The 26,342-nt window shown below is 41.8% G+C and overlaps 1 protein-coding gene across 3 annotated transcripts in view; it reads left to right on the top strand.

Annotated features, from left to right (window-relative positions):
- The first annotated feature begins 294 nt into the window (after positions 1-294).
- The window catches only part of ccnh (cyclin H), a 68,887-nt gene continuing 42,839 nt past the window's right edge, over positions 295-26,342 (top strand). For all 3 annotated transcript variants that reach the window (XM_068029649.1, XM_068029647.1, XM_068029648.1), the window contains exons 1-5: positions 295-379; positions 17,882-18,024; positions 20,076-20,192; positions 20,533-20,606; positions 23,449-23,659. In XM_068029649.1, the coding sequence (XP_067885750.1) occupies positions 17,908-18,024; positions 20,076-20,192; positions 20,533-20,606; positions 23,449-23,659 (519 nt within the window). In that variant the 5' untranslated portion in view covers positions 295-379; positions 17,882-17,907. The remainder of the gene's footprint in view (positions 380-17,881; positions 18,025-20,075; positions 20,193-20,532; positions 20,607-23,448; positions 23,660-26,342) is intronic.

Here is a 26,342-nt window from a genome sequence, read left to right as displayed (position 1 = left end):
TCAAAGACATGAGGGCAAGACAATCTTTGTCACAATCACACAGGATGACGAGAATCTAGCAAATTACAGCATCCTATTACTTTATCTCTGCTTTTGCTTTCAGCTCCGTTTGCTGCCCACTCTGCTCGCGAACGTTCCATGTTTTTACGGTTGGATTCTGACACTTCAAACCACCCGACATTCCAAACCGTTAGAAATCCCTGGCTGCCGAGCAACACCTTCCCTCTCGCGAGATTTCCGCCCGCGCTGACACAGACAAGCCAGACTGTTTTCAATTGGATGAGCGCTCCGCCTTACGTCACGAGAGGGGCGGGGAGCCAGTTGACGAAGAGTCTGATTGAAGGAGTCCAGCGGAAAGAGGAAGCGTACTTGGAGCCAGGTGGGTCTAAAAGCTAGAGTCTGGTGTACTTGTTAGAAATGAGTGTTCATATGGTGGAACGGGCATGGGGTGACGTGTGTAATAGCGGCCCAGTGGCGCTTCGGTCGGGGTTTCAGTGTGTAAGGCGTTTTGTGCATCTCACGGAAACCCTCGGCTCCGCATGTTGAAAGTGGCTGTCAGCTCCCATTCATCTCAGTCACAGGCGGCCCCTGATTTTGACAGCACTGTTCTGCAGACCGGTTCAAACTACTTGTGTTTCTGTTATGTTCATTATGCTCTTCCTGCAGTAGGTGCGATGTTTAATATTCCCCCACCCTGCACATTCGGTGTCGGCAGTGCCTCAGTTTGTAGTACTCTGGTTTCTGAGTCAGGATTTTGTGAGTTCAAGTGCCACAAAAATCGAGGCTGACACTTCAGTGCATTACTGAAGGAGGGCTGCACTGTTGGAGGTGTTGTCTGTTGGAAGAGATTATTAAATTGAGGTAAAAACAGAAAGTGTTGTGAATACTCAGGTCAGGCAGCATCTGTGGAGAGCAAAACGGAGTTAATGTTTCAGGTCTGTGACCTTTTATCAGAACTAGCAAAGATTAGAAATGTAATAGGTTTTAAGCAAGTGAGGTGGGGTGGGGAAGAGAACAGAAAGGAAGGTGTGTGATAGGTCAGAGGGCCCAGGAGAGATTAACTGACAAGATCATGGGGCAAAGGCAAAGAGTGTGCTAATGGTGTGGTGAAAGACAAAGCATTAGTGCAAAGAGAGTGTTAATAGAGTAAACAACTGTGCCCAAAAGCACAAACATGAAAAACCAAGTTAAGGCAGGCATATGGTTAAAAAAATGATAAAACAAAATAATAAAAAGGGCCAGTCATGCTCTGAAATTATTAAACTCAGTGTTCAGTCTGGAAGGCTATAGAGTGCCTGATCGGAAAATGAGGTGCTGTTCCTCCCGCTTACATTGATGTTCACTGGAACGCTGCAGCAGGCCAAGGACATGTGGGTATGAGAGCAGTGGTATGAGTTGAAATGGCAAGCAACCAGAAGCTCCGGGTCATGCTTGTAGACTGAGCGGAGGTGTTCTGCAAAGCAGTCACCCAATCTGTGTTTTTCTCCCTAATGTAGAGGCGACCGCATTGTGAGCAGCGTTTACAGTACGCTAATTTGAAAGAAGTACACATAATTCGATGCTTCACCCGAAAGAAGTGTCTGGGGCCTTGGATGTTGAGGAGGGAGGAGGTAAAGGGCAGGTAACACCTCCTGCGGGTGCGTGGGAAGGTGCCATAGGAAGGGGATGAGGTGTCGGGGGGTAATGGAGGAGTGGACCAGGGTGCCGAGGAGGGAATGACCCCTTTGGAATGCTGAGGGGAGGAGAAGGGAAGATGCCTTTGGTGGTGGCATCATGCTGGAGGTGGTGGAAATGGCAGAGGATGATTCCTTTGGATGTGGAGGCTGGTGGGTTGGAAAGTGAGGACAAGGGGAACCCTGTCGCGGTTCTGGGAGGGAGGGGAAAGGGTGAGGGCAGAAGTGTGGGAAATGGGTCGGACACGGTTGAGAGTCCTGTCAACCACAGTGGGGGGAATCCTCAGTTGAGGAAAAAGGAAGACATATCAGAAGCACTGTTGTGGAAGGTTGCATCCTCAGAATAGATGCGTCGGAGGCGGCGAAACTGGGAGAATGGAATGGAGTCCTCACGAGAAGCAGTCTGTGAGGAGGTGTATTCGAGGTAGCTGTGTGAGTCGGTAGGCTTATAATGAATATTAGTAGACAGACTATTCCCAGAAATGCTGCCTGATCTGCAAAGTAATTCCAGCACTTTCTGTTTTTATTTCAGATTGCCAGCATCCACGGTATTTTGCTTTTATTTTATTAAACTGAGGCCCTGTTGGCCCTTGTAGGTGGATGTAAAAGATCCTATGACACTATTTTGAAGCCGAACAGGGGCGGTTATTCCTGGTGCCCTGGCCAATATTTATCCCTCAGTCAACATCACAAAAGCAGATTATCTGGGCTTTATCATATTGCTGTTTGTGGGAGCTTGCTGCATACAAATTGGCTGGTGTGTTTCCTACATTACAACAGTACTTTAAAAGTAATTCACTGGCTATAAAGTGCTTTGGGATGTGGTTTGCAAGTCTTTAACTAATGCTATACAAGAGTTTCCACGTTGTGCTTAGCAGGTGATTTAGGTTTTAGTGATGGGGCCCAATGACGAAGACAGACATGTTCTCTCACTTTTGTTTCAACTATCTGTCAGATCCTGATCCCTGTCGGGACCATGATCAGCTGATTGAGTGCTTCTCATGCTCTCCTTTGACGTCTCTTAAAATCAATGCCTTTGACCAAGCTTTTGGTCATCTGTCCTAACATCTGTTTATGTGGCTTGGTGTAAAATTGTATAATGCTCCTGTGAAGTGCCTTGGAATTTTTATTACATTAAAGGTGCTATATAAATGCAAGTTGTTGTGTTTATAATTTGTAAATAACAGCTGTTTCCCTGGTCACTCTATGTACTTAAATTGCTTTGCAGCCATTTTTGTGTGCCTTATGTTTTACTGCTAGAAAATAGGCCAGTCAAAAACTTTCTGTATACCAATTTTAACTTGCTACTTAAACTTTCTATTTATATAGCACCGTTCAAGTCCTGAGAACTTTACAGCATTTAGAAGTGCAGCTACTCTTGTAATATAGGCAAATGTGGTAGCCAGAGATAAAAATGTAATTAAAAAAAACATTTTTATTCTGTTGGTTGAGACAAATGTTAGTCAATACACTGGAAGAACCTGATTGCTTTGAATAGTGAATTATGTCCATGTGAGAGCAGACGGGACCTATTGTCTCATCTAAGATTGTACCACCAACTGTGCAGTACTGCCTCAGTATTGTACTGAAAGAGCTGAGATTTATAGGTGATTTTAACCCTACTCCCTATTGGAAACAGGACACATGGGCATTTATACCTACCCAGGTAACTCAGCTGCCCTGGAAGTGTCAGGAGCTAACAGTTCCTGATTTTAATCTGCTGAGCTGAGCACCCAGAAAGGACACCTACCCAAAGATGGTGGGATCCTTTTTATTTAAGAATGTAAGAAATAGAAGCAGGAGTAGGCCATGTGGCCGCACAAGCTTTCTTAGCCATTCAATGCCCAAGCTTTGACCTCCACTCCACTTTTCCGTCCTATTCCCATATCACCTTGATTCCCTTAGAGTTCAAATCATTACTAGTCTGCCTAATTCCATTCTGATCATTTCAAAGTTGGTTTCTCTATGTAGTGTGTATCAATGCTTTGATGATTTGAAATGTCTCATCTCTATGGGCCACATTAACCATTTCATGTCATGTCATTTTCAAATAGCAGTGCAGATTCACCATATATTTCCACATGTTCGTTGCTTCACATGTAAAATCACATTTGCAAACTCAGCGGTATCCCAAAATCGTGCCACACGCGGCATCCGTTAGAAGCCCTTCTTGGATTTTCAGGGAATCTTAGCAAAAGATTGGAGGGATATCTGTCGTGAGATCTTTGCTCATCTCCCCCTGCATGGTCCCGATGCCTTGGGTAGTAGCCAAACTATCAAATACAACTTCCTTAAAAAAACATTCAGAGGCAAGGATACAAACTTCCCCAAGAGAAACTTTTCAATTTATTTGGCTCATTTTCTGCTAATGGTGTGCTGACCCTTTCCCAAAATTCCTTTATTACGACTTACTTGCATCATTTTCCCATATAACTGTGCTGTCTTTGGCTCACCCAGTTTGGCAGACCTAGTTTAGTCAAATTTAGTATTACAGGAACAATCTCATGATGCACATCATGGTACAGTGTAATCCAAGAAAAAACTACCACATATACCACAGGCTGACCTTTACTATGCTGTACAGTTGTTTGTGCAGGCATTCAAACACACCGACCCTCGTAGTTTCATACCATCACCTGGCTATGCCATTCCTGTGGCTTACTATGAAACCTTTCGTTGGATTGTACCCAGGTGATTTCTTTTTTCCAATTCCTGTTGGGTGGTGTGATTTTTCTGTCGGTCTCTCTCCTAAGTGGCATCCCATCAATTCCCGTTCTATCTCATTTAGGAGTACTGGAGAAACTTTACAGTCCAATACAATATTCTCATAAGATCTTTAAAACAGAAATCAAATGTTTCCACTTGATTCCAGCCGTTGACAGATTTTGAAATAAAAACAGAAATGCTGGAGATACTCAGCGGGTCAGGCAGCATCTGTGGTGAGAGAAGCAGAGTTAATGTTTCAGCTCTGTGACCTTTCACATTTTGTTAGTCCTTTACTTTAGACAACCTTTTCATTTCTCAAAAATAACCCATTATATTGTGCCTGACATTTTATCATTTCAAAATTACCCCCAATTCAAACAGCAGTATTGCTGGACGAACAGCTTTTCTCAATGCTCAATTTTACTTCTCCTCAAAAGGAACTTTATTCCTTGATACTCAGGAACCACCTAGACTGCTTTTCATTAGTTTCTTTTAATAAAAATTTGATTATCCCTTTAAACTTCAGTAAACTTTCCCTTTATTGAGTGCTTGAAATAGCAGCTCATCGCAATTTATTGTATCAGTTCCAATCTGAAACAATGATACTCTGGCTTGGTAGCTTTGCATTAAAGACAGAGCCATTGTAATGAATATCATCCCTGTTCAAGCTCTTTGTCTCCGAAGGTAACAAATCATCCGAAATAGGTTAAAGCCAAGTCTTTGAAAGGCATAGCTTTTCGTTCCATGCTGTGATACTGTATGTCTGCAGATAAGATTTTATCTCTTGCTGTAGCATCAGTAGGACTTGGAAACCATGGTCATCTGTTTAAAAAAGAAAAAACAAAGAATCCATCATGACTCTGTTTAAGAGCCCAGTGGGTTAATTTGTCCAATCTGATCTGTCAATTTAGAAACTAAAATTTAAACTCCAATTGTTTCCAAACTTTTTAGCTTTTTGTTTTTATGTTTCCAACCCAAGATTTTTAATACAACCAAGGTGATTAAACAGCCAGAATCACTCCAAAATATCCCAAATTCCAATTAACACCATTAAACATTAAAACATTTCAAACCTCCAATTCTTAGGTGTGGATTTTATATCTGGAATTAAAACTCCCACATATTGATCATCATAACCAGAATTTCACTGTGGCCTCAATGAAGTTCAGCTTCTCACAACTTAACAAGTTAACCTTAATAATTCTAATTTAATTCAGGTTAACGCTTGTTAACTAAACACCGAACAGAATAGCAGACACTTAAACAAGAAAAGATAAATTGTCATTTTTCCTGTTCTTCCTTCAGATGCCCTTCCAAACAACTGTAACAAAACCATTCAACGTTCTTATGCCAAAAAGATTTAGAGGGCAGAGCTTCCCACAACTTGTGAGCTCCAAGTGGTGGCGTATTGGTATTGTTACTGGATGAGTATCGATTAGTCCCAGGGTATAGTTTTGAGCTATGTGATCCCGCAACCAACTAAGCTCTGCAGTCCTGCCACATCTAGTCATGAATGGTGGTGGACATTTAAACCAATAACTGGAGGAGGTGGCACCACAAATATCCTCATCCTCAATGATAGGGGAGCCCAGCACATCAGTGCAAAAGATAAGGCTGAATCATTTGCAACAATCTTCAGCCAGGAGTGCCGAGTTGATGATCCAGCTCTGCCTCCTCCTGACGTCCCCAGCATCACAGATGCCAGTCGTCAGCCAATTCAATTCACTCCATGTGATATCAAGAAACGACTGAAGGCACTGGATACTGCAAAGGCTATGGGCCCTGACAACATTCCAGCAATAATACAGAAGACCTGTGCTCCTGAACTGGACGTGCCCCTAGCCAAGCTGTTCCAGTTCAGCTACAACACTGGCATCTACCCGGCAACGTGGGAAATTGCCCAGTTATGTCCTGTATACAAAATGCAGGACAAGTTCAACCCGGCCAATTATCGCCCCATCAGTCTACTCTCCATCAGTAAAGTGATGGAAGGTGTCGTCAACAGTGCTTTGAAGTGGCACTTTCTTAGCAATAACCTGCTCACTGACCTCAGTTTGGGTTCTGCCAGGGCCACTCAGCTCCTGATCTCATTACAGCCTTGCTTCAAACATGGACAGGTGAGGTGAGAGTGACTGCCCTTGACATCAAGGTAGCATTTGACTGAGTATGGCATCAAGGAGCCCCAGCCAAATTGACGTCAATGGGAATTGGGGGGGAAAACTCTCTGCTGGTTGGAGTTGTGCAAGTGCAAAGGAAGATGGTTGTTGGAGGCATATCATCTCAGCTCCAGGACATCACTGCAGGAGTTCCTCAGGATAGTGTCCAAGGCCCAACCATCTTCAGCTGCTTCATCAATGACCTTCCTTAAATCATAAGGTCAGAAGTAGTGATGTTCGCTAATGATTGCACAATGTTCAGCACCATTTGCGACTCCTCAGATACTGAAGCAGCTCTGGTCCAGATGCAGCAAGACCTGGACACCATCCAGGTTTGGGCTGATAAATGGCAAGTAATATTTGTGCCACACAGGTGCCAGGCAATGACCATCTCCAACAAGAGAGAATCTATCCTCCCCTTGACAATCAATGGCATTACAATTGCTGAATCCCCCACTATCAACATCCTGGGCATTGCCATTGACCAGAAACTGAACTAGAGTAGCCATATAGATACTGTGGCTACAAGAGCAGGTCAGAGACTATGAATCCTGCAGCGAGTGACTCACCTCCTGTCCACCATCTACAAGACGCAAGTCAGGAGTGTGATGGAATACTCTCCACTTGCCTGGATGGGTGCAGCTCCAGCAACACTCAAGAAGCTCCATGCCTTCCAGGACAAATCAGCCCACTTGATTGGCACCCCATCTACAAACATTCAGTCCCTCCACCACCGACGCACAGTGGCAGCAGTGTGTATCATCTACAAGATGCACTGCAGCAATGCACCAAGGCTCCTTAGACAGCACCTTCCAAACCCTACCACCTAGAAGGACAAGGGCAGCAGATGCATTGGAACACCACCACCTGCAAGTTCCCCTCCAAGCCACACACCATCCTGACTTGGAACTATATCGCTGTTCCTTCACTGTCGCTAGGTCAAAATCGTGGAACTCCCTAACAGCACTGTGGGTGTACCTACCCCACATGGACTACAGCGGTTCAAGAAGGCAGCTCAACACCACCTTCTTGGGGGCAATTAGGGATGGGCAATAAATGCTGGCCTAGCCAACGACGCCCAAATCCCATGAATTAATAAAAGAAAATTCACACCAGCTTCTGAAAGGGACAACGCTGCAACCTTTCAGTCCTTTATCAGTAAAAAGAAAATTATTTTTCTTCCATTTCTTCTTTGTTGCATCAGAGATTAATTTAACCTTTTCCAATTCTTGATGTCATCTACATTATCCCATTCTGTACTGATTCAAAATCTCAAACACACTCAAATACATTACCTCCTGTAAAATTCTTAACACTTCTATCTGGTATATGGAAGAGGAGCAACAACTTAATGAAACGGGGTGAAGGGTACACTGAGGCTTGACATTTCAAGATCCCAACACCAATTCCACATCCCTTTAGATCTTGCTCACAATTCTCACATTTTAACTTTTCACTGCGTATTTCTCCTTCCACAGATCCACAAGTAAACTTTAGCCAAAAGTCTTTTCCCTTAATTCTGGGTGTACGGTCTTAAATTGAAATGGACACTTTCAATATTCAAATTCACACTTTCAAATTTCCCTGTACCTTAGAAATATGGATCCCTGTAATGAGTCATAAAGTACCAGATTTTGTGCTATTCCCAGGTCTCAAGCCTTGGGAAAAAATTAGTTTTAACTTGTTCAAAAACTCACCAATAATACAAATGTGTACACATAGAACAAACTTAAAACTGCATCCAAGACAAGACCACCAAGGGTTAAAAAAACTTTTAGTTCTGTGTACAGAACAGTGAAGCTGACACTTAAAAAAAAAAGACATTGAAGCAAAAGAAATGCTGTATCTTTCACAAATCACACACACACTCTCACACAAACTGAAAAAGCATTCATTCACAAATCGGGAATCTCCCAAACACACCACTCTGGTTGCCTTTACCTTTCTCACAGCATTGTAACTTCTGCTATGTGTTTAACTTACTTTTCTTCCTTTTAGCCTGCCTCTGGTATGTACTCCGCTGCTTTCACATCTTCATTATCTTTCTCAGCCTTTCCTACCTTTTGCTTCTGGCTGTACCCTTTTTCTATAAGTTTTAAGGTACTTGTGGCTAAGGATAAGAGTAGTCCTCGGGTGAAGGTGCTAAATTGGGGGAAGGCTAATTATAGCAATATTAGGCAGGAACTGAAGAATTTAGATTGGGGGCGGCTGTTTGAGGGTAAATCAACATCTGACATGTGGGAGTCTTTGAAACGTCAGCTGATTAGAATCCAGGACCAGCATGTTCCTGTGAGGAAGAAAGACAAGTTTGGCAAGTTTCGGGAACCTTGGATAACGAGGGATATTGTGAGCCTAGTCAAAAAGAAAAAGGAAGCATTTGTAAGGGCTGGAAGGCTAGGAACAGATGAAGCACTTGAGGAATATAAAGACAGTAGGAAGGAACTTAAGCAAGGAGTTAGGAGGGCTAAAAGGGGTCATGCAAAGTCATTGGCAAACAGGATTAAGGAAAATCCCAAGGCTTTTTATACGTATATAAAGAGCAGGAGGGTAACCAGGGAAAGGGTTGGCCCACTCAAGGACAGAGATGGGAATCTATGCGTGGAGCCAGAGAAAATGGGTGAGGTGCTAAATGAGTACTTTGCATCCGTATTCACCAAGGAGAAGGACGTGGTGGATGATGAGCCTAGGGAAGGGAGTGCAGATAGTCTCAGTCATCTCATTATCAAAAAGGAGGAGGTGTTGGGTGTCTTGCAAAGCATTAAGTTAGATAAGTCCCCAGGGCCTGATGGGATCTACCCTAGAATACTGAGGGAGGCAAGGGAAGAAATTGCTGGGGCCTTAACAGAAATCCTTGTTTCCTCATTGGCTACAGGTGAGGTCCCAGAGGACTGGAGAATAGCCAATGTTGTTCCTTTGTTTAAGAAGGGTGGTAAGGATAATCCAGGAAATTATAGGCCGGTGAGCCTTACGTCAGTGGTAGGGAAACTATTAGAGAGGATTCTTCGGGACAGGATTTACTCCCATTTGGAAACAAACGAACTTATTAGTGAGAGACAGCATGGTTTTGTGAAGGGGAGGTCGTGTCTTACTAATTTGATTGAGTTTTTTGAGGAAGTGACAAAGATGATTGATGAGGGAAGAGCGGTGGATGTTGTCTATATGGACTTTAGTAAAGCCTTTGACAAGGTCCCGCATGGCAGACTGGTGCAAAAGGTGAAGTCACACGGGATCAGAGGTGAGCTGGCAAGATGGATACAGAACTGGCTCAGTCACAGAAGACAGAGGGTAACAGTGGATGGGTGTTTTTCTGAATGGAGGGATGTGACTAGTGGTGTTCCGCAGGGATCAGTGCTGGGACCTTTGCTGTTTGTAGTATATATAAATGATTTGGAGGAAAATGTAGCTGGTCTGATTAGTAAGTTTGCGGACGACACAAAGGTTGGTGAAGTTGTGGATAATGATGAGGATTGTCAGAGGATACAGCAGGAAATCGATCGGTTGGAGACTTGGGCGGAGAAATGGCAGATGGAGTTTAATCCGGACAAATGTGAGGTAATGCATTTTGGAAGGTCTAGTGCAGGTGGGAGGTATACAGTAAATGGCAGAACCCTTAGGAGTACTGACAGGCAGAGAGATCTGGGCGTACAGGTCCACAGGTCACAAAGTGGCAACGCAGGTGGATAAGGTAGTCAAGAAGGCATACGGCATGCTTGCCTTCATCGGTCGGGGCATAGAGTATAAAAATTGGCAAGTCATGTTGCAGCTGTACAGAACCTTAGTTAGGCCACACTTAGAATATTGCGTGCAATTCTGGTTGCCACACTACCAGAAGGACGTGGAGGCTTTGGAGAGGGTACAGAAGAGGTTTACCAGGATGTTGCCTGGTCTGGAGGGCATTAGCTATGAGGAGAGGTTGGAAAAACTCGGATTGTTTTCACTGGAACGACGGAGGTGGAGGGACGACATGATAGAGGTTTACAAAGTTATGAGTGGCATGGACAGAGTGGATAGTCAGAAGCTTTTTCCCAGGGTGGAAGAGTCAGTTACTAGGGGACATAGGTTTAAGGTGTGAGGGGCAAAGTTTAGAGGGGATGTGCGAGGCAAGTTTTTTACACAGAGGGTGGTGAGTGCCTGGAACTTGCTGCCAGGGGAGGTGGTGGAAGCAGATACGATAGCGACGTTTAAGAGACATCTTGATAAATATATGAATAGGAAGGGAATAGAGGGATATGGGCACCGGAAGTGCAGAAGGTGTTAGTTTAGGCAGGCATCAAGATCGGCGCAGGCTTGGAGGGCCGAGTGGCCTGTTCCTGTGCTGTACTGTTCTTTGTTCCTTCCAGGCTTTACTTTCACTACTCTTATTCATACACTGACTCTCAATACTGTTCTTTGTTACACCATCTTTCCCTTTTTGAACTCTTCTCTATCCCTTTTCTGACTTTCCTGTTTCTCTTCCAGGTGTTCTGGAGTTAAACCCTGCCTATCTGTTTGTCTGTCTGTTCTAAACTTTCTTCAGTAATTTTCCATCACCCTTGGATGCTGCAGATGTCTTTAGATTGCTGATAGCGCACACAGCAGCAGGTTTCCTGGTCTCACATTCCAGAACCAGCAAGAGAATTGTTTCAGATTTCTAGCATCTGCAGTATTTTGCTTTTAGATAATTTGAAGGACTGATTGTTTAATTACTAAAATAAAATCAAAATACTGCAGATGCTGGAAATCTGAAATAAAAACAAGAAATGCTGGAAATACTCAGCAGGTCTGGCAGCGTCTGTGGAGAGAGAAGCAGAGTTAACGTTTCAAGTCAGTGACCCTTCATCAGAACTGGCAAATATTAGAAATGTAATAGGTTTTAAGCAAGTAAAGTGGGGGTGGGGCTAGAGATAACCAAAGAGAAGATGTTGATAGGACAAGGTCACAGAGAATAACTGATCGGAAGATATTTTATCAATACATTAAGAGTAAGAGGATAACTAAGGAGAAAGTAGGGCTCAAAAAAGACCAAAAAGGTAACCTATGTGTAGGAACGGAAGATATTGGTATGGTTCTTAATGAATACTTAGTGTCTGTCTTCACAAATGAGGGGGACGATGCAGATATTGTAGTTAAGGAGGAAGAGTGTGAAGTATTGGATGTGATAAACATAGGGAGAGAGGAAGTATTAATGGGATTAGCATCCTTGAAAGTTAATAGATCACCAGGGCCAGATGAAATGAACTCTAGGCTGTGAAAAGAAGCAAGAGAGGAAATAGCCGAGGGTCTGACCATCAGTTTCTAATGCTCACTGGATACAGGTGTGGTGGCGCAGGATTGGAGAATTCCTAACGTTGTACCTCTTTTTAAAAAGGGAGCGAAGGATAGACCGAATAATTACAGGCCAGTCAGTCTAACCTCAGTAGTGGGAAAATTATTGGAATCTATTTTGAGAGACAGGATAAACTGTCACTTAGAAAGGCACATGTTAATCAAGGATAGTCAGCATGGATTTGTTAAGGGAAGATCTTTTTTGACCAACTTGATTGAATTTTTTGTAGAAGTAACAAGGAAGATAGATGAGGATAATGCAATTGATGTGGTCTACATGGATTTTAGCAAGGTTTTTGACAAGATCCCACATGGCAGACTGGTTAAAAAAATAAAATCCTATGGGATTCAGGGAAATGCAGCAAGGTGGGTACAAAATTGGCTCAGTGGCAGGAAGCAAAGGGTAATTGTTAATGGCTGTTTTAGTGACTGGAGGGCTGTTTCCAGTGGCGTTACACAGGGCTCAGTACTGGGTCCCCTGCTTTTTGTGCTGTATATTAACGATTTGGACGTAAATGTAGGTGGCATGATCAAGAATTTTGTGGACGACACAAAGATTGGCTGTGTGGTAGATAGCGAGGAGGATAGCTGTAGGCTGCAGGAAGATATTGGTGGTCTGGTCAGATGGACAGAAAAGTGGCAAATGGAATTCAACTTGGAGAAGTGTGAGGTGATGCATTTGGGGAGGTCAAACAAGGCAAAGGAATACATGATTAATGGGAAAATACTGAAGTGTAGAGGATGTAAGGGACCTTGGACTGAATATCCACAGATCCCTGAAGGTAGCAGGACAGGTCGATAAGGTGGTTAAGAAGGCGTATGGAATCCTTTCCTTTATTAGCCGAGGTATAGAATACGAGAGCATGGAGGTTATATTGGAACTGTATAACTCATTGGTTAGGCCACAACTTGAGTACTGTGTGCAGTTCTGGTCACCTCATTACAGAAAGGATGTAATTGCACTAGAGAAGGTACAGAGGAGATTTACAAGGATGTTGCCAGGACTGGAAAAATACAGCTATGAGGAAAGATTAGATAGGCTGGGGTTGCTCTCCTTGGAACAGAGTAGGCTGAGGGGAGATCTGATTGAAATGTACAAATTTTGAGGGACTTGGATAGAATGGAGATGAAGGGTCTATTCGCCTTAGCAGAGAGGTCAGTGACTAGGGGACATAGATTTAAAGTAATTAGTAGAACAATTAGAGAGATGAGGAAAAACATTTTCACTTAGGGGGTGGTGGGGGTCTGGAACTCATTGCCTGAAAGGGTAGTTGAGGCAGAGACCCTCAACTCATTCAAAAGGAGTCTGGATATGCACCTCAAGTGCCGTAAACTGCAGGGCTACGGACCAAATGCTGGAAGGTGGGATTGGAATAGGCAGATCGTTTATCGGCCAGCACAGACACAATAGGCCAAGTAACCTCTTCCTCTGCCTTAAACATTCTATGATTTCTATAATCATTACTGAAACTAGCGTTTTATTTAAAATTTATTAATTAGTTGAATTTAAATTCCACAGTTGCCATGGTAGTATTTGAACTCATGTCTCTGAAGCATTAGTCCAGGCCTCTGGATTACTGCTCTAGTATCATTACTACTATGCTACCATTCCATTAAATAACTGAGGTCTGAGCATAATCCTTACAGTATCCTACTAGTAACAGCCTGTCAATCTGAAAATGTCTTGTTTATTCCTACTGTTTATTTTCTTTCCTTTAACCAATCATCTGTCCATGCTATTATCCCCAGCCCCATGAGCGTTTATCCTGTGGCACCTTATTGAATGCCTTTTGAAAATCCCAACACATTACATCCCCTTTATCTACCCTGCTGGTTATATCCTCAAAAAACTCTTAATAGATTTGTCAAACAGGGTCTTCCTTTTATAAAACCATATTGGCTCAGCCTAATCATGCTATATTTTTCTAATATAAAAACAAAGTGCTGGAAATACTCAGCAGGTCTGGCAGCAAATGTAATAGGTTTTAAGCAAGTGAAAAGGGGGAGGGGGAAAGAACAACAAAAGGGAAGGTGTTTGATAGGGCAGAAGGCAACAGAAGTTAAATGACAAAGATGCCACAGAACAAAGGCAAAGGGAGTGCTGTTCAATATTCTGCCGTTAACACTCTCTCTGGATTAATGCTTTGTCTTTCAGCACTACTGTTAGCATTCCCTTTGCCTTTGTTCCATGACATCTTAGAACAGGTGGGTAGTTGGTCAATAGGATGTAAATGAAGCCTAGCAGTTAAAATGTCCCCTGCCTCATTTCTGGAGCAGTGGGTGAGTTTCTTCCTCAACAGGGATCAGTAATGGGGCCATTGCTATTTACAGTGTGTACATATTCACTGGCTATAAACTGGCCCAGAGTTAAAATTGGGGCTGACATGTGCAAATATCTAGATGGTGGCTTGAACCTATGGACGATCTGATTCATTACTTGGGAAAGAAACAAGTCTGGTCTTCTTTGATACATGGATATTTCAGTTATCTTTTGAGTTCACCTTCAAAATGGATCTTATTGTGATCTCAAGTTCATGTTAGACCCTTCCATCTGGGTAGAGAAGATGTGGCTTTGTGTGAGAAAGCTAAGTCATATAGTACTGTTCTGGATGTAAATTAACTGGATTTCTTGGAAGTAATGATAAAACTTGTTGACAGTAGAAACTCTGAATGGTAAATAATTTTCAGAAAGGCTTTTTTAATAGACAAGCTTCTGGGTTGAGCTTTAAATTGTTTAGTTAGAGGAAGTAAAGGTGAATGGAGGGTGTGGCCGGGGTGGGGGGAGGTCACTGATGGGGTGCCACAGGGATCAGTAGTGGGGCCATTGCTATTTACAGTGTGTACATATTGACAATTTGATGCTGAGGGAAGAACTAAAGTAGTCTTAAGTTTACATATGACACCAAACACTGAGGGAGTGGAGAAGATGAGGAACAAGTGTTTCTAACAGTAAAGAAGAGGCAAATGAAATGCTGTGGAAAGGTTTGAAAGGTAAGGCCCAGTAAGTAGCAAAAAGCTTTTATTATGGTTAAATATAACTGAAAGGAAATATATAAGAGTATAAAAAAATACATGGCTGTAGGATACCAGACATAGGAGAGAGATCTAGGGCTATGATGAATCTGTATTAGGCCTGGAGTACTGTGCACAATTCTGGCTGTCATACTGCAGCAAGCATGTCCAGGTATTGAAAGCTACGCAGAAAAGGGCAACCAAACTCATACCTTGCTTGGCATCTGATAGATTTGGAGTAGTTATTGAACTTGGGAAGAGCTCTGGAGAAGAGAAGACTTGGGAGATATTCAAAAACTGTTAGGGGAGTAGATAAATTGAACCCCATTAATGTCCTTATGATTTCCACAAACTCTAAACATAATGGATACAGGCAGAAGCTTAGAAAGACAGTTTAGATTTAACTTTATTTTTTAAAATTTTGTTTGTTTAGATACAGCACTGAAACAGGCCCTTTGGCCCACTGAGTCTGTGCCAACCAAGAACCACCCATTTATACTAACCCTACAGTAATCCCATAATCCCTACCACCTACCTACATTAGGGGCAATTTACAATGGCCAATTTACCTATCACCTGCAAGTCTTTGGCTGTGGGAGGAAACCGGAGCACCCGGCGAAAACCCACGCGGTAACAGGGAGAACTTGCAAACTCCGCACAGGCAGTACCCAGAATCAAACCCGGGTCCCTGGAGCTGTGAGGCCGCGGTGCTAACCACTGCGCCACTGTGCCGGTGGTGGACAATTGAAATGTATAGATGTTCGAGGTAGTAGTCAGCAATCCCTCGATTTGAGGATGATGTCTACTCAGGTCAAAAGTTTCTTCCATGGGTCTTCATGTGACTGGGCAGGCTGATTTTTTTTGACCCACAGATCTTTGAGCGTATGGGGCAGGATGCCCACAGGGGATTTGGAGTGCAGGATTTGCTTCCTTTTCTTTCCTTCTCTGCTGCTGCTCTGCCTCATCATTAAGGCGTTGGGACATGTTCACCAAGCTGCGTCATGCTACAAGGTGTCTCCATTATGAGTAATTGACAGCAAGCTGCTCCCAGTCGTTAAGGTCAATGCAGCCATGCTTCATGGAGAGCTTCAGAGCTTCTTTGAAGAATTTTCTTTGTCCTCCCCTGAAACGTTGGCCATTTGAGAGTTGGGAACAGGATGTGGCGGGGCAACGATTTTCAGTCATGCGGATGCAGTGACCAGTCCATCGGAGTTGATTTTGCAGGAATTTTGACTGAATGCTTGTGGATCTGGCTTCAAGAAGGATACTAGCATTTGTTTGATGGTCCTCCCGTTGAATTTGGAGGATGCAGCAGAGGCGTTGCTGATGGAATTGCTCTAGTGCTCTTATGTGCCGCCGATACACAGTCCAGGTCTAGCTGCAGTACAGGAGCATGATGACGACAACACCTTTGAAATCCACAATCTCTATTACCTAGAAGTACAAGGGCAGCAGATGCATGGGAACATCACCACCTGCAAGTTTCCCTCCAAGCTACACACCACCCTGACTTGGAATTATATCGCCGTTCCTTCACTGTTGCTAGGTCAAAATCCTGGAACTCCCTTCCTAACAGCACTGTGGGTGTACCTACTCCCACATGGACTGCAGCAGTTCAAGAAGGTGGCTCACCACCACCTTCTGGGGGGCAATTGTGGATGGGCAATAAATGCTGGCCTCGCCAGCGATGCCCACATCCCATAAATGAATTTTAAAAATGTGGGAAAATGTGAAATTGTCCATTTTGGCATTATGAATAAAAAGCATGTTATTTAAATGGTGAGAGATTGCAGTGCTCTGAGATGCAGAGGAATCTGGTTATCCTAGTGCGTGAATTGCAAAAAATTCGTATGCAGGTACAGCAAGTAATTAGGAAAGCTAATAGAATGTTATCATTTATTGTGAGGAGAATTGAATATATAAGTAGGCAGGTTATGCTTCAGTTATATTGGGCATTGAAGAGACCACATCTGGAGTACTGTGTACAGTATTGGTCTCCTTATTTAAGGAAGGATGTAGATGCGTTGGAAGAAGTTCAGTGAAGGTTTACTAGACTAATACCTGGAATGGGCAGATTGTCTTATGAGGAAAGATTGGACAGGCTAGGCTTGTATCCGCTGGAGTTTAAAAGAGTAAGAGGTGATTTGATTGAAACATAAGATCCTGAGGGATCTTGACAGGGTGGATGTGGAAAGGATGTTTCCTCTTGTGGGAGAATCTCGAACTAGGGGTCACTGTTTAAAAATAAGAGGTTGCCCATTTAAGACAGAGGTGAGGAGAATCAGAGGGTCTTGGGTCTTTGGAACTCTCTTCCTCAAAAGGTGGTGGAAGCGGAGTCTGAATGTTTTCAAGGCAGAGGTAGATAGATTCTTGAGCAAGGGGGTGAAAGGTTATTGGGGGTAGGCGGGAATGTAGAGTTAACGTTACAATCAGACCAGTCATGCTCTTATTGAATGGTAGAGCAGGCTCAAGGGGCCGAGTGGCCTGCTCCTGCTCCTAATTTTGTATGTTCATCGTGAACCAGTTGAATTTTATGACAATGTAATTTTCTGGTGCTGCCCACAATTTACTAATTTATTTAGTTCAATTTCATAACGCCACAGTAGGATCTGAACACTCAAATTCTAGGTTGCTAGTCGACACCATAACCATCCATTATTTAACGTAAGTACGTATTTTAAGCAAAAAAGAACAGATTGTTAGTCCTGATGAAAGGTCACAGACCTGAAACGCTAACTTTGTTTTTCTCTCCAGAGATGTTGCCTGTCCTCCTGAGTATTTCCATCATCTTATGTTTTTGTTCCAGCCTATCAATCTTTTCTCATAGCTAAAATTCTCCATTCCTGTCAGTCTCCTCTGCATCCTCTCTAGTGTGAATGCATCCTTCCTGCAATGCAGTGACCAGAACTTTCTCCCACTCTCACCATGGCAAATTGCTTCCCAGAGTTGCAAACTATGTGCTTTACACTGTGTGGAAATGTTTTAAGTTTTTAAACAACTCATAATATTCTATTTTATTTTTGATAGCAGGAGTGAATACTGAGTGATGTTCCAAGATGTTTAACAACAGTACACAGAAGAGATGCTGGATTTTTCAGAGTGAGGAAAAATTGGAAAATATGAGAACTGAAGCCAATCAGAAATTTCAGTCCAAGGTTTTGGCATGTGGAAAGGTATTGTTCTGGTATATTCTCAGATAATTAAAATGGAGAATTGAGACTCAGTAGGCCAGATTTTGTGTTGTAATAATGGCAAAACCAACAGCATTCACCATCATTGCAGCTGCGAAACTGACGATAACCTCTGGCGTCTGCACATGAGCAGTTAAATGTGGATATCCAGTGGTTGCTGTCAGTAATTCTCCACTCCTTCACAGGGTGCACTGTTGATGTCCTCACAGATGGAAATCCTAGAAATTACTTGATGCGAACTTCCACTTTACACTATTAGTTTGGCTGTAAAAACCCTTGAAACCATTGTGCTTTGTTGAATGAGGTGTAACTGGGTTTTTAAAGGTGTACTTAGTTGTAATTACAGCTGACCGATCTCTCTGATATGAAAATCTATTTTGTGAGTCATCGTTTGTGTGCGCTCCAAGTTGCTTTTAGTGGAGAAAGGCATAGGAAGGGCCTTGCAATCATACTTAAACAGTTGTGATAAAGGAGTATAATTCTGCTGGTTGAACTACTTTAATAGCAGGGATTAGTTTAAAGGTAGTCAAACCCAGGTCAGGAATGTAACAATGATAAAGGGCTGAATGACTGAAGACAGAGTTTGGCAAATCAGGTTTGTGCAACAGTTAATCGCTGTGGTCCGAGCAGCTCTGGTCTCCAGCTGCCGTACACTGGGGCTTGTTTTTCTCCCAGTGACAGATGTCAAATTTCTCCATTATGATAAATTTTGTAGGTTTTAAAATATTTTTCAAAGTTTATTTGATATTTCAGCTTCTACCTTAATCCCATGTATATATTCTTTATTTCACTCGGTATAAAATGATTAAAAAGTGAAGGATAATCATTGCTCTTTCCTTGCCTACTATCTGTGAGAATTCCTCAGTGTGATTGGCTGCTTATTCTGCTTGATGACATCACTTTTGCTGGATGTTGGAGATGGCGGGCCAAAATAAAATTAACTTTGGGAAAGGTGAAAACCACACCACAAGAATTGTTAGATTATTTAGGCAGCTTTCTTTGAGTGGCGAGCGCCATCACTTGGCTGCTGACCACAAAATCCAAGCCAACATTTTTGAACTATGTATTCCACTTCTTCAGTTTTTTTAGCCTTGGATTCCCTTTGGGAATTTGAGCACTTTTAAAGTTTTGTATGATGTTAGTTGGGGTAGGCAATATTTTATTAATGGTGTTACCTTTGACATGCTTTCTTCAGGCATGAGTTAAATCAAGGCAAGATTACTCAAATGTACCCCATGTTCAGAGTATCCTGGAATCCTCAAACAGTAAAATTCTGTGATAAATTCAAAATATTTTTTCGGAACCAAATATTTGAACAATAGCAATAGGGTGCACAGTTCTTATGAAAAGTCAACATCTAATAACCTACCTTTCACTATAAACTTGAAAAAATAAAGATTGATTCTTTTTAAATGAAAAATATAAATTGAACTATCGAAAATTGTGCCAATAAAGAACTTGCAGTTGTGTTACATGGTTCTACTCAAGCAGACAAGTCAAAATTACTTGGACTTGAAGCTGTCAACATTGGGCAAAGAAAACCTTTTTATTTGTTTTGGGCTATGGGTGACACTGACCAGGCTGCATTTACTGCCCATCTACAGTTTACCTGTGAAGATAGTGGTGGGGCTTCTCCTTGAATGACAGCAGTCCTTGTGGTGATGCTCCTTCCTCAATGGCATTGGGTAGGGATTTGTAGAGGCTTTGCTGTTGAATAGAAGCTTGTCTCATTGCCACTTAGTGGTGGTTATTGAGCGCTACAGTTATTTTTATTGGTTTGAACCAGAAGAAAATTCCTCTTTGAAAAATGAGTGTAATGGGAGTTTGAAAAATGAAAATTTGGCTAGAGTTCTCTCCCTCTCTTTTTTTTCTACTCCCTTTCTTCTTTCCCTCCCACCCACCTCACTTGAATACTTGAAGCTAAACATGGTAAAGCCTCATGCCATCTTTTTTGAAGAGGGAAATATAATGTGCATAGGTGTAGTGCTTGCCATTTATTTTGTCTTGATGATTGCTTTGGTTTTCTTGAACAGCTTTCTCCAGTGGCTTTGCTGGAGCCTCATGAAGAGGAGGTGCTACGTAAATATTATGAAAAAAGACTCTTGGAATTCTGTTTAGCATTTAAACCCATCATGCCCAAATCTGTGATGGTAAGAATACAGATCTCATGTTTACACAGAAATTGAAAATTGTTTTGTAGTTTATTAACTGACAATACATTTTTAATGCAGCTTTTTGATTCTTTTCTACATTGTAAAATAACACACTTGCTCAAGGTCTGATTTTCATTTGAACATAAAAAGTACCAGAACAATATTTAAAAGCATGTGACTGGGTGCAACCTACTTTTTTTAAAAATAGCACTATATTGGTGGTATAAAAGGTCAAAGTAGTTTTATTAAAAACTACTTATATATGATTGCTTAAGTGAAGATAATCTGTTGTATATATGATGGATTTTGAGAACATTGTTTATATTCCTTTATTTAGGGTACAGCAAGTATGTATTTCAAGAGATTTTTTTTGAATAACTCCTTAATGGAATATCATCCAAGGACTATTATGTGAGTTTTTTTTGTCTATTTGTTGGCTGGTGGGTTGCTGTTGCTACAGTTGAGTTGTACTAACTTCTCATGATTATTGATTTTCTAAGAGCTGTTAATGCAGCCCCAGATTACTCCTATGTTTCATCTGTGGCAAGATATCAAGACCAACATTAATAAATTAGAGTTGCATCCTAGATTATCGGTCATGGTCACTGTAGTTGATATAAATATGTAATTTCTTTCGGTTTTATAGAAATAAATTGTATTGCATATTTTAAAAATAGCCTTGTGTTTACTCCTACTTTGCAAGTTAATATCGCTGCTGTTCAGAACTGACTTTTTAATTTTATGTGACTTGGGAGCTTCCAGAAACATTGTCCAGAACAGATTAGGAATAAAAACAGAAAAAAGTGTGTTAGGAAGTATTTCCAGGTGGACTCCTTAGTGCTCAAGGCTTCAGAACTTTGAAACAATTGGAGATGCATTCGCTTGCTTTATGGGAGGAAAAATAGTTCCTGGAGCATGCATTGGAGGAGCTACTCACCTCTGCCGCTAGAGAGCTATAGTGAAGAAGGGAAACATGTGACAATCTGGTGGGGTGGAGGAATGGGGTGGTAATGTTTAAAAAAAAAAAACTAGACCCTTCTTTGCTTTTTTTTTACTTGTTCCATTGCCATCTAATCACTCTTGCCTTCCACCCTATCACAGACCTCTTTTGTTTTTACTTCCCCTTCCTCTGGTCCCTGCCTCTGAACTTGCTTAAAGCCTGTCACATCGCACTACGTCTCTAATTTTAACAGTTCTGATGAAAGGTTGACCTGAAATGTTGTTAAAAGCAAAATACTGCAGATGCTGGAAATCTGAAATAAAAACAAGAAATGCTGGAAATACTCAGCAGGTCTGGCAGCATCTGTGGCGAGAGAAGCAGAGTTAACGTTTCAAGTCAGTGACCCTTCATCAGAATTGGCAAAGGTTAGAAATGTAATAGGTTTTCATCAAATAAAACGTGGGGGTGGGGCAAGAGATAACAGAAGTGAAGGTGTTGATAGGACAGGGTCACAGAGTATAACTGACCAGAAGGTTATGGAGCAAAGGCAAACAGTATGTTAATGGTGTGTTGAAAGACAAAGCATTAGTGCAGAGAGGGTGTTAATGGACAGAAAAATGAACAGCCCTGGCCCAAAACACAAACATGAAAAAAAGTGGGCAGGCACATGGTAAGAACAGTGAATGATGAAACAAAATAAAATAAAATAAAAAGAAAGAAGAAAACAAATAACTGAAAATAAAAAAGGGGGGGGGGGTCTGTCATGCTCTGAGATTATTGAACTCAATGTTCAATCTGGCAGGCTGTAGCGTGCCTAATCAGTAAATGAGATGCTGTTCCTCGAGCTTGCGTTGATGTTCACTGGAACACTGCAGCACTCGCAGAACAGATATATGGGCATGAGAGCAGGGGGGGTGGTTGTTGAAATGGCAAGCTCGGGTTATGCTTTCGGACTGAGCGGAGGTGTTGTGCAAAGCGGTCACCCAATCTGCATTTGGTCTCCCCAGCGTAGAGGAGTCCACATTGTGAGCAGCAATTACAGTATACTAAATTGAAAGAAGTACAAGTAAATTGCTGTTTCACCTGAAATGAGTGTTTGGGGCCTTGGATAGTGAGGAGGTAAAAGGTGCAGGTGTTACACCTCCTGCAATTGCATGGGAAGGTGCCGTGGGAAGGGGACGAGGTGTTTGGGGTAATGGAGGAGTGGACCAAGGTGTCACGAAGGGAATGATCGTTTCGGAATGCTGACAGGGGAGGGGTGGGTTTTTCTCATCACAGAAGCCGCTGAGTAAAGCATTTTCTGTTCTTTCTGAGTTTTAGCAGCATTGTTTTACTTTTGTTTTAGCAGGAAATAAAAGGTGTTCAAATTGAATATACAGGGAGCAGGGAGTGTGTCCTAGGCTTAGGTTCTATGACGGAGAAGAAGAATTGGATAAAATTGGAATCTTAAGAACTTCGTGCTTATAGGGCGGATCAATACAAATAAGGATAAATGTAAAGAATTTAGAAAAACTTTAAAAAAAAATGGAGCTTAGAAAGACTGAGATATTAAGTGAAGAATAGCAAGAAACATCAAAAAAATGAAGGTTTTCTCTGGATATTAGCAAGAAGACAGTAAAGATGGGGGCGAAGAGATAAAGGAGGAAAAGTTGATAGTTTTCTCACATAAGGTAGACATTGGGATTGTAAAACCTGCAGAGATGGGTGCAAAACAGTTATTTGAAGAGCAGTATTGCTGAAGAGGTTAATTAGACAAATCACGAGGACCTGAGAGAAGCTAAGTGGAGTGTAGCTGCAGTTTGAGTATTGTGTACTGTTTAGGCCATCTATTATAGGAATGATGTAAAAGCAATCAAAAAAGTGCAATATAAGTTCATTATGATGTTGCCAGCCATGAGGGAGGTACAGTTATGATGAAAATTTTTTTTACTGAGCAGAGAAGGTTAGAGGATGAAAGTCTTGAGGTTTATGAAGGATTATGGTGAGGTAAATAATTGATTGTTTCACTGGTCAGTGACATAATGAGAGGGCACAAATTGAAGGTAACCACTAAGGTGTCTATAAACAAAGGTTGTTAGAATGTGGAATTCTGTACCAAAGTCCATAAATTATTTTATAAGAAAATTAGATAATTGCTTGAAAGTAGGTATATTGGTGTGTAAGGAATGAGCAGGAAATGGGATCAGACTAAGTGGCTCATGTGCAGAAAAGCACCAAGAACTGATAGGTCAAATGGCCTTTTCTTGTGTTGTAATCTAATTCTAATTTGGAATCTTGCTTCATTAAAGCCTTTTTGTTCTCATTCTGATTTAGGTTGACAAGTGTATACTTGGCATGTAAAGTGGATGAATTTAATGTCTCCAGTTCCCAGTTTGTTATTAATCTGTGGGAGAGCCCTGCAGGTCAAGAGAAGGCCCTGGAACAGATTCTTGAGTATGAACTGTTGCTTATTCAGCAACTGAACTTCCATCTTATTGTCCACAACCCATTTCGACCTTTTGAGGGCTTTCTTATTGATCTAAAGGTACCATTCCAACAGTGACTGGATTTGTTTTGTAATTCTGAAGTCTTCAGTCTATTTGAAACACAAAGTCTATTTATCATTGTGCGTAGAAAAGTCTTAAGTAGCACAGTAATGGTGTCTGTGTCTGAGTGATGCTGTTTATTTCTGTTTGCAAGATTCAACTGTTTCAATTTCATTAGCTTTCACTGTGACCATAAGCTAGAAAGGTTCACAATACTGCAGTGATAAGGTACAATTCGGTTTGATTTGCCAGATGATGGATAGCCTGAGTGACGTAAGTGAAAGGGTGCAGAGTGAAGAATATTGAAGTTTTATTTGCATCTCGCATGATGACTGTAGACTTAACATGGCTGATCTTCTATCTCAAGTCCATCTATTACAGACAGGTGGTAAGCGGTGTGGGTAGCTTCCATTTTTCAACTCCCAACTGACCACAGATAGTGTTTTGTTAAAAATAATGTGTTAGTCCCTGAGTGTTTTTTAGGGTCAAATGAGCAGACAAATGACAAGTTTTCTCACAGGTTTAAAAAAGGAAGGTTAAATTTTTATTTAAACTGCAAAACCTGAACTGTTTGCAACCTTCACCCACTTTCGCAGTCACATGCATGCACGCGTGAAGATAGATAGAAGGCAAAAGGGTACGGTGCAATTAAAGAGCCAGGTGAAAGAAGAGTTTGTGGTTCATAGAAACCTGTTGAATCTTCTCTGGAGGAAAGACTTTTAAAAGGTGTAGGCCTGGATGTTTGTAGTCATGAATTGCTAAGGTGTTGTAGATTTCTGGTGGTTAAAACATAAGTCCGCAAGCGGTGGCCACCTTTTACGCAGCCGCAAGTTGAAGTATAGTATCGGCAGCAGGCCTTCTTCCTTGGCTGGATGATCTCATAGCCTTTGGCTGGAACTGGTTTTCTGTGGTCTTTTCTTGATCTCTTCCTCTCTCCAGAGGGCTACCTTTTGAGGTTAAAAATCCATCACATTTGAGTCTGTTAGGTGATGCAGGGCCCTCTCCCCTGATGTGACCACACAAAGGTCTAGGATGTGGATACCATTGCTATCTGTTGGCATCTGGATGGGGATCATTCTGTTACACTGGTGCTACTTCACACCTGTTCATCTTGATTTGGGCTGTGGAGTCAGTCTGTCTTACAGAACCTTTGTTAGTTAATTCCTTTAGATAGGAGTCATCAATATGAAATAGTCTCCTTTCAATTTCAGTGTTTTTTTTTCAGAGCTAATTCAAACTCAGTTAATGAGTTTTGTCTTTGCAGACAGGCTTGTTTATTGACAATACAGGAAGGGTCACCTAACCTCTACTCCATTTTGCCTATGGTAAAGATGTGTCCATTTTCTTGTGGTTCAGTTTAACAGTTGACTCTTTTATTTCATAATTTCTCCCATTCGTTGTTTATTTCATCACTGCTCCTTCTGCACATGACACCTTCTTGCACTATCCCAAATCCCCTTAATTCCCTTAGTACCAAAATCTATTGATCTTTGTTTTGAATATACTCAACGACTAAGCATCACAGTTCTCTGGGGTAGAGAATTTCAAGGATTCACAACATTTTGAATGAAGAAATTCCTCCTCATCTCTTTTCTAAATGGCTGACCCCTTATCCTGAGACTGTGATGCTGTGTTCTAGATTCACCAGTCAAGGGAAATATTTTCTCAGCATCTACCCTGTCAAGCCCCTTAAGAATTTTGTTTTCATTAGATCACACTCATTGTTCTAAATGCCAGGGAATATAGGCCTTATCTACTCAATCTCCCCTCATAGGATATTTCCTGCATCTCAGCAACCAGTCTAGTGAACTTTTGTTGCTCTCTTTCTAGGACAAGTATATCCTTCCTTAGGACATGTAGTGAGCAACTGAGCTGTGCAGGAAAGTCCAAATTTGATCCAAAGTCTGTGCTGACTAAACAAAGGATCTGTAAGGGCCCTACAAATGGCCCCAATATCGTTCATTAGAGAAAGGAAAATTTGGTCTGAGCTTCCACTCTCACTCAGTGTATAAATGTATGTCAGTTAAGGACGAGATTAAGCTTATCTATGACACTCCAGTGGATGAATAGCCAGCCAACAGTCACTGTCAAGGGTGTAATCTGGCTTTCTTTCGAGGAGTTGATTTTTCTAATTATGATTTGGAATTCGTCCATGTTAAAAACAATAGGAAATTCTCCATTGCATTAGATTACTTAAACGATTGATGGGCCAAAAAACCTGGGTCTCCTTCTGAGTTGCTTCTTTGGGATATTCTTGATTCGGTTGGTCTTTTCTGGCATCCATTACGAAGGCAGGTAGTAAAAATGAAGTTGGTTTGGTTGGGCAGCCAGGCCTCCATGCCTAGATGTAGGTTGTGGGGAAGACCAGATTCCAAGTTTGTTGTCTATGGAGTTGGGCCACCCTTAGTACTTTCTGTCATTAGGAAATGCTTGGCACTCATTTGTGTATGTGGAGCTGCAGGCATTTTGGCTGTATTTGTTTTTTGCTTGCCAGGAAATTTACTTAAGGTGTTGGAATTGCTGGGCCAGCATCTGAAATATGTAGTGAAGGTGGATGTCGGGCGTTTTCATTTTTAATATGCTTACCCTGCCATCTGCTTAGGTCATTGGCAAAGAGGGGGAAAAGGTATTTTTGTTTAGGCGAGCTAGTTAACTCTCATACTGGTGAAGAGTGTTAGCACT

Source organism: Heterodontus francisci, chromosome 4 (genome assembly GCF_036365525.1).
Source record: "Heterodontus francisci isolate sHetFra1 chromosome 4, sHetFra1.hap1, whole genome shotgun sequence".
Classification (NCBI taxonomy): Eukaryota; Metazoa; Chordata; class Chondrichthyes; order Heterodontiformes; family Heterodontidae; genus Heterodontus; species Heterodontus francisci.
This window is presented reverse-complemented; position numbering and strand designations above follow the sequence as displayed.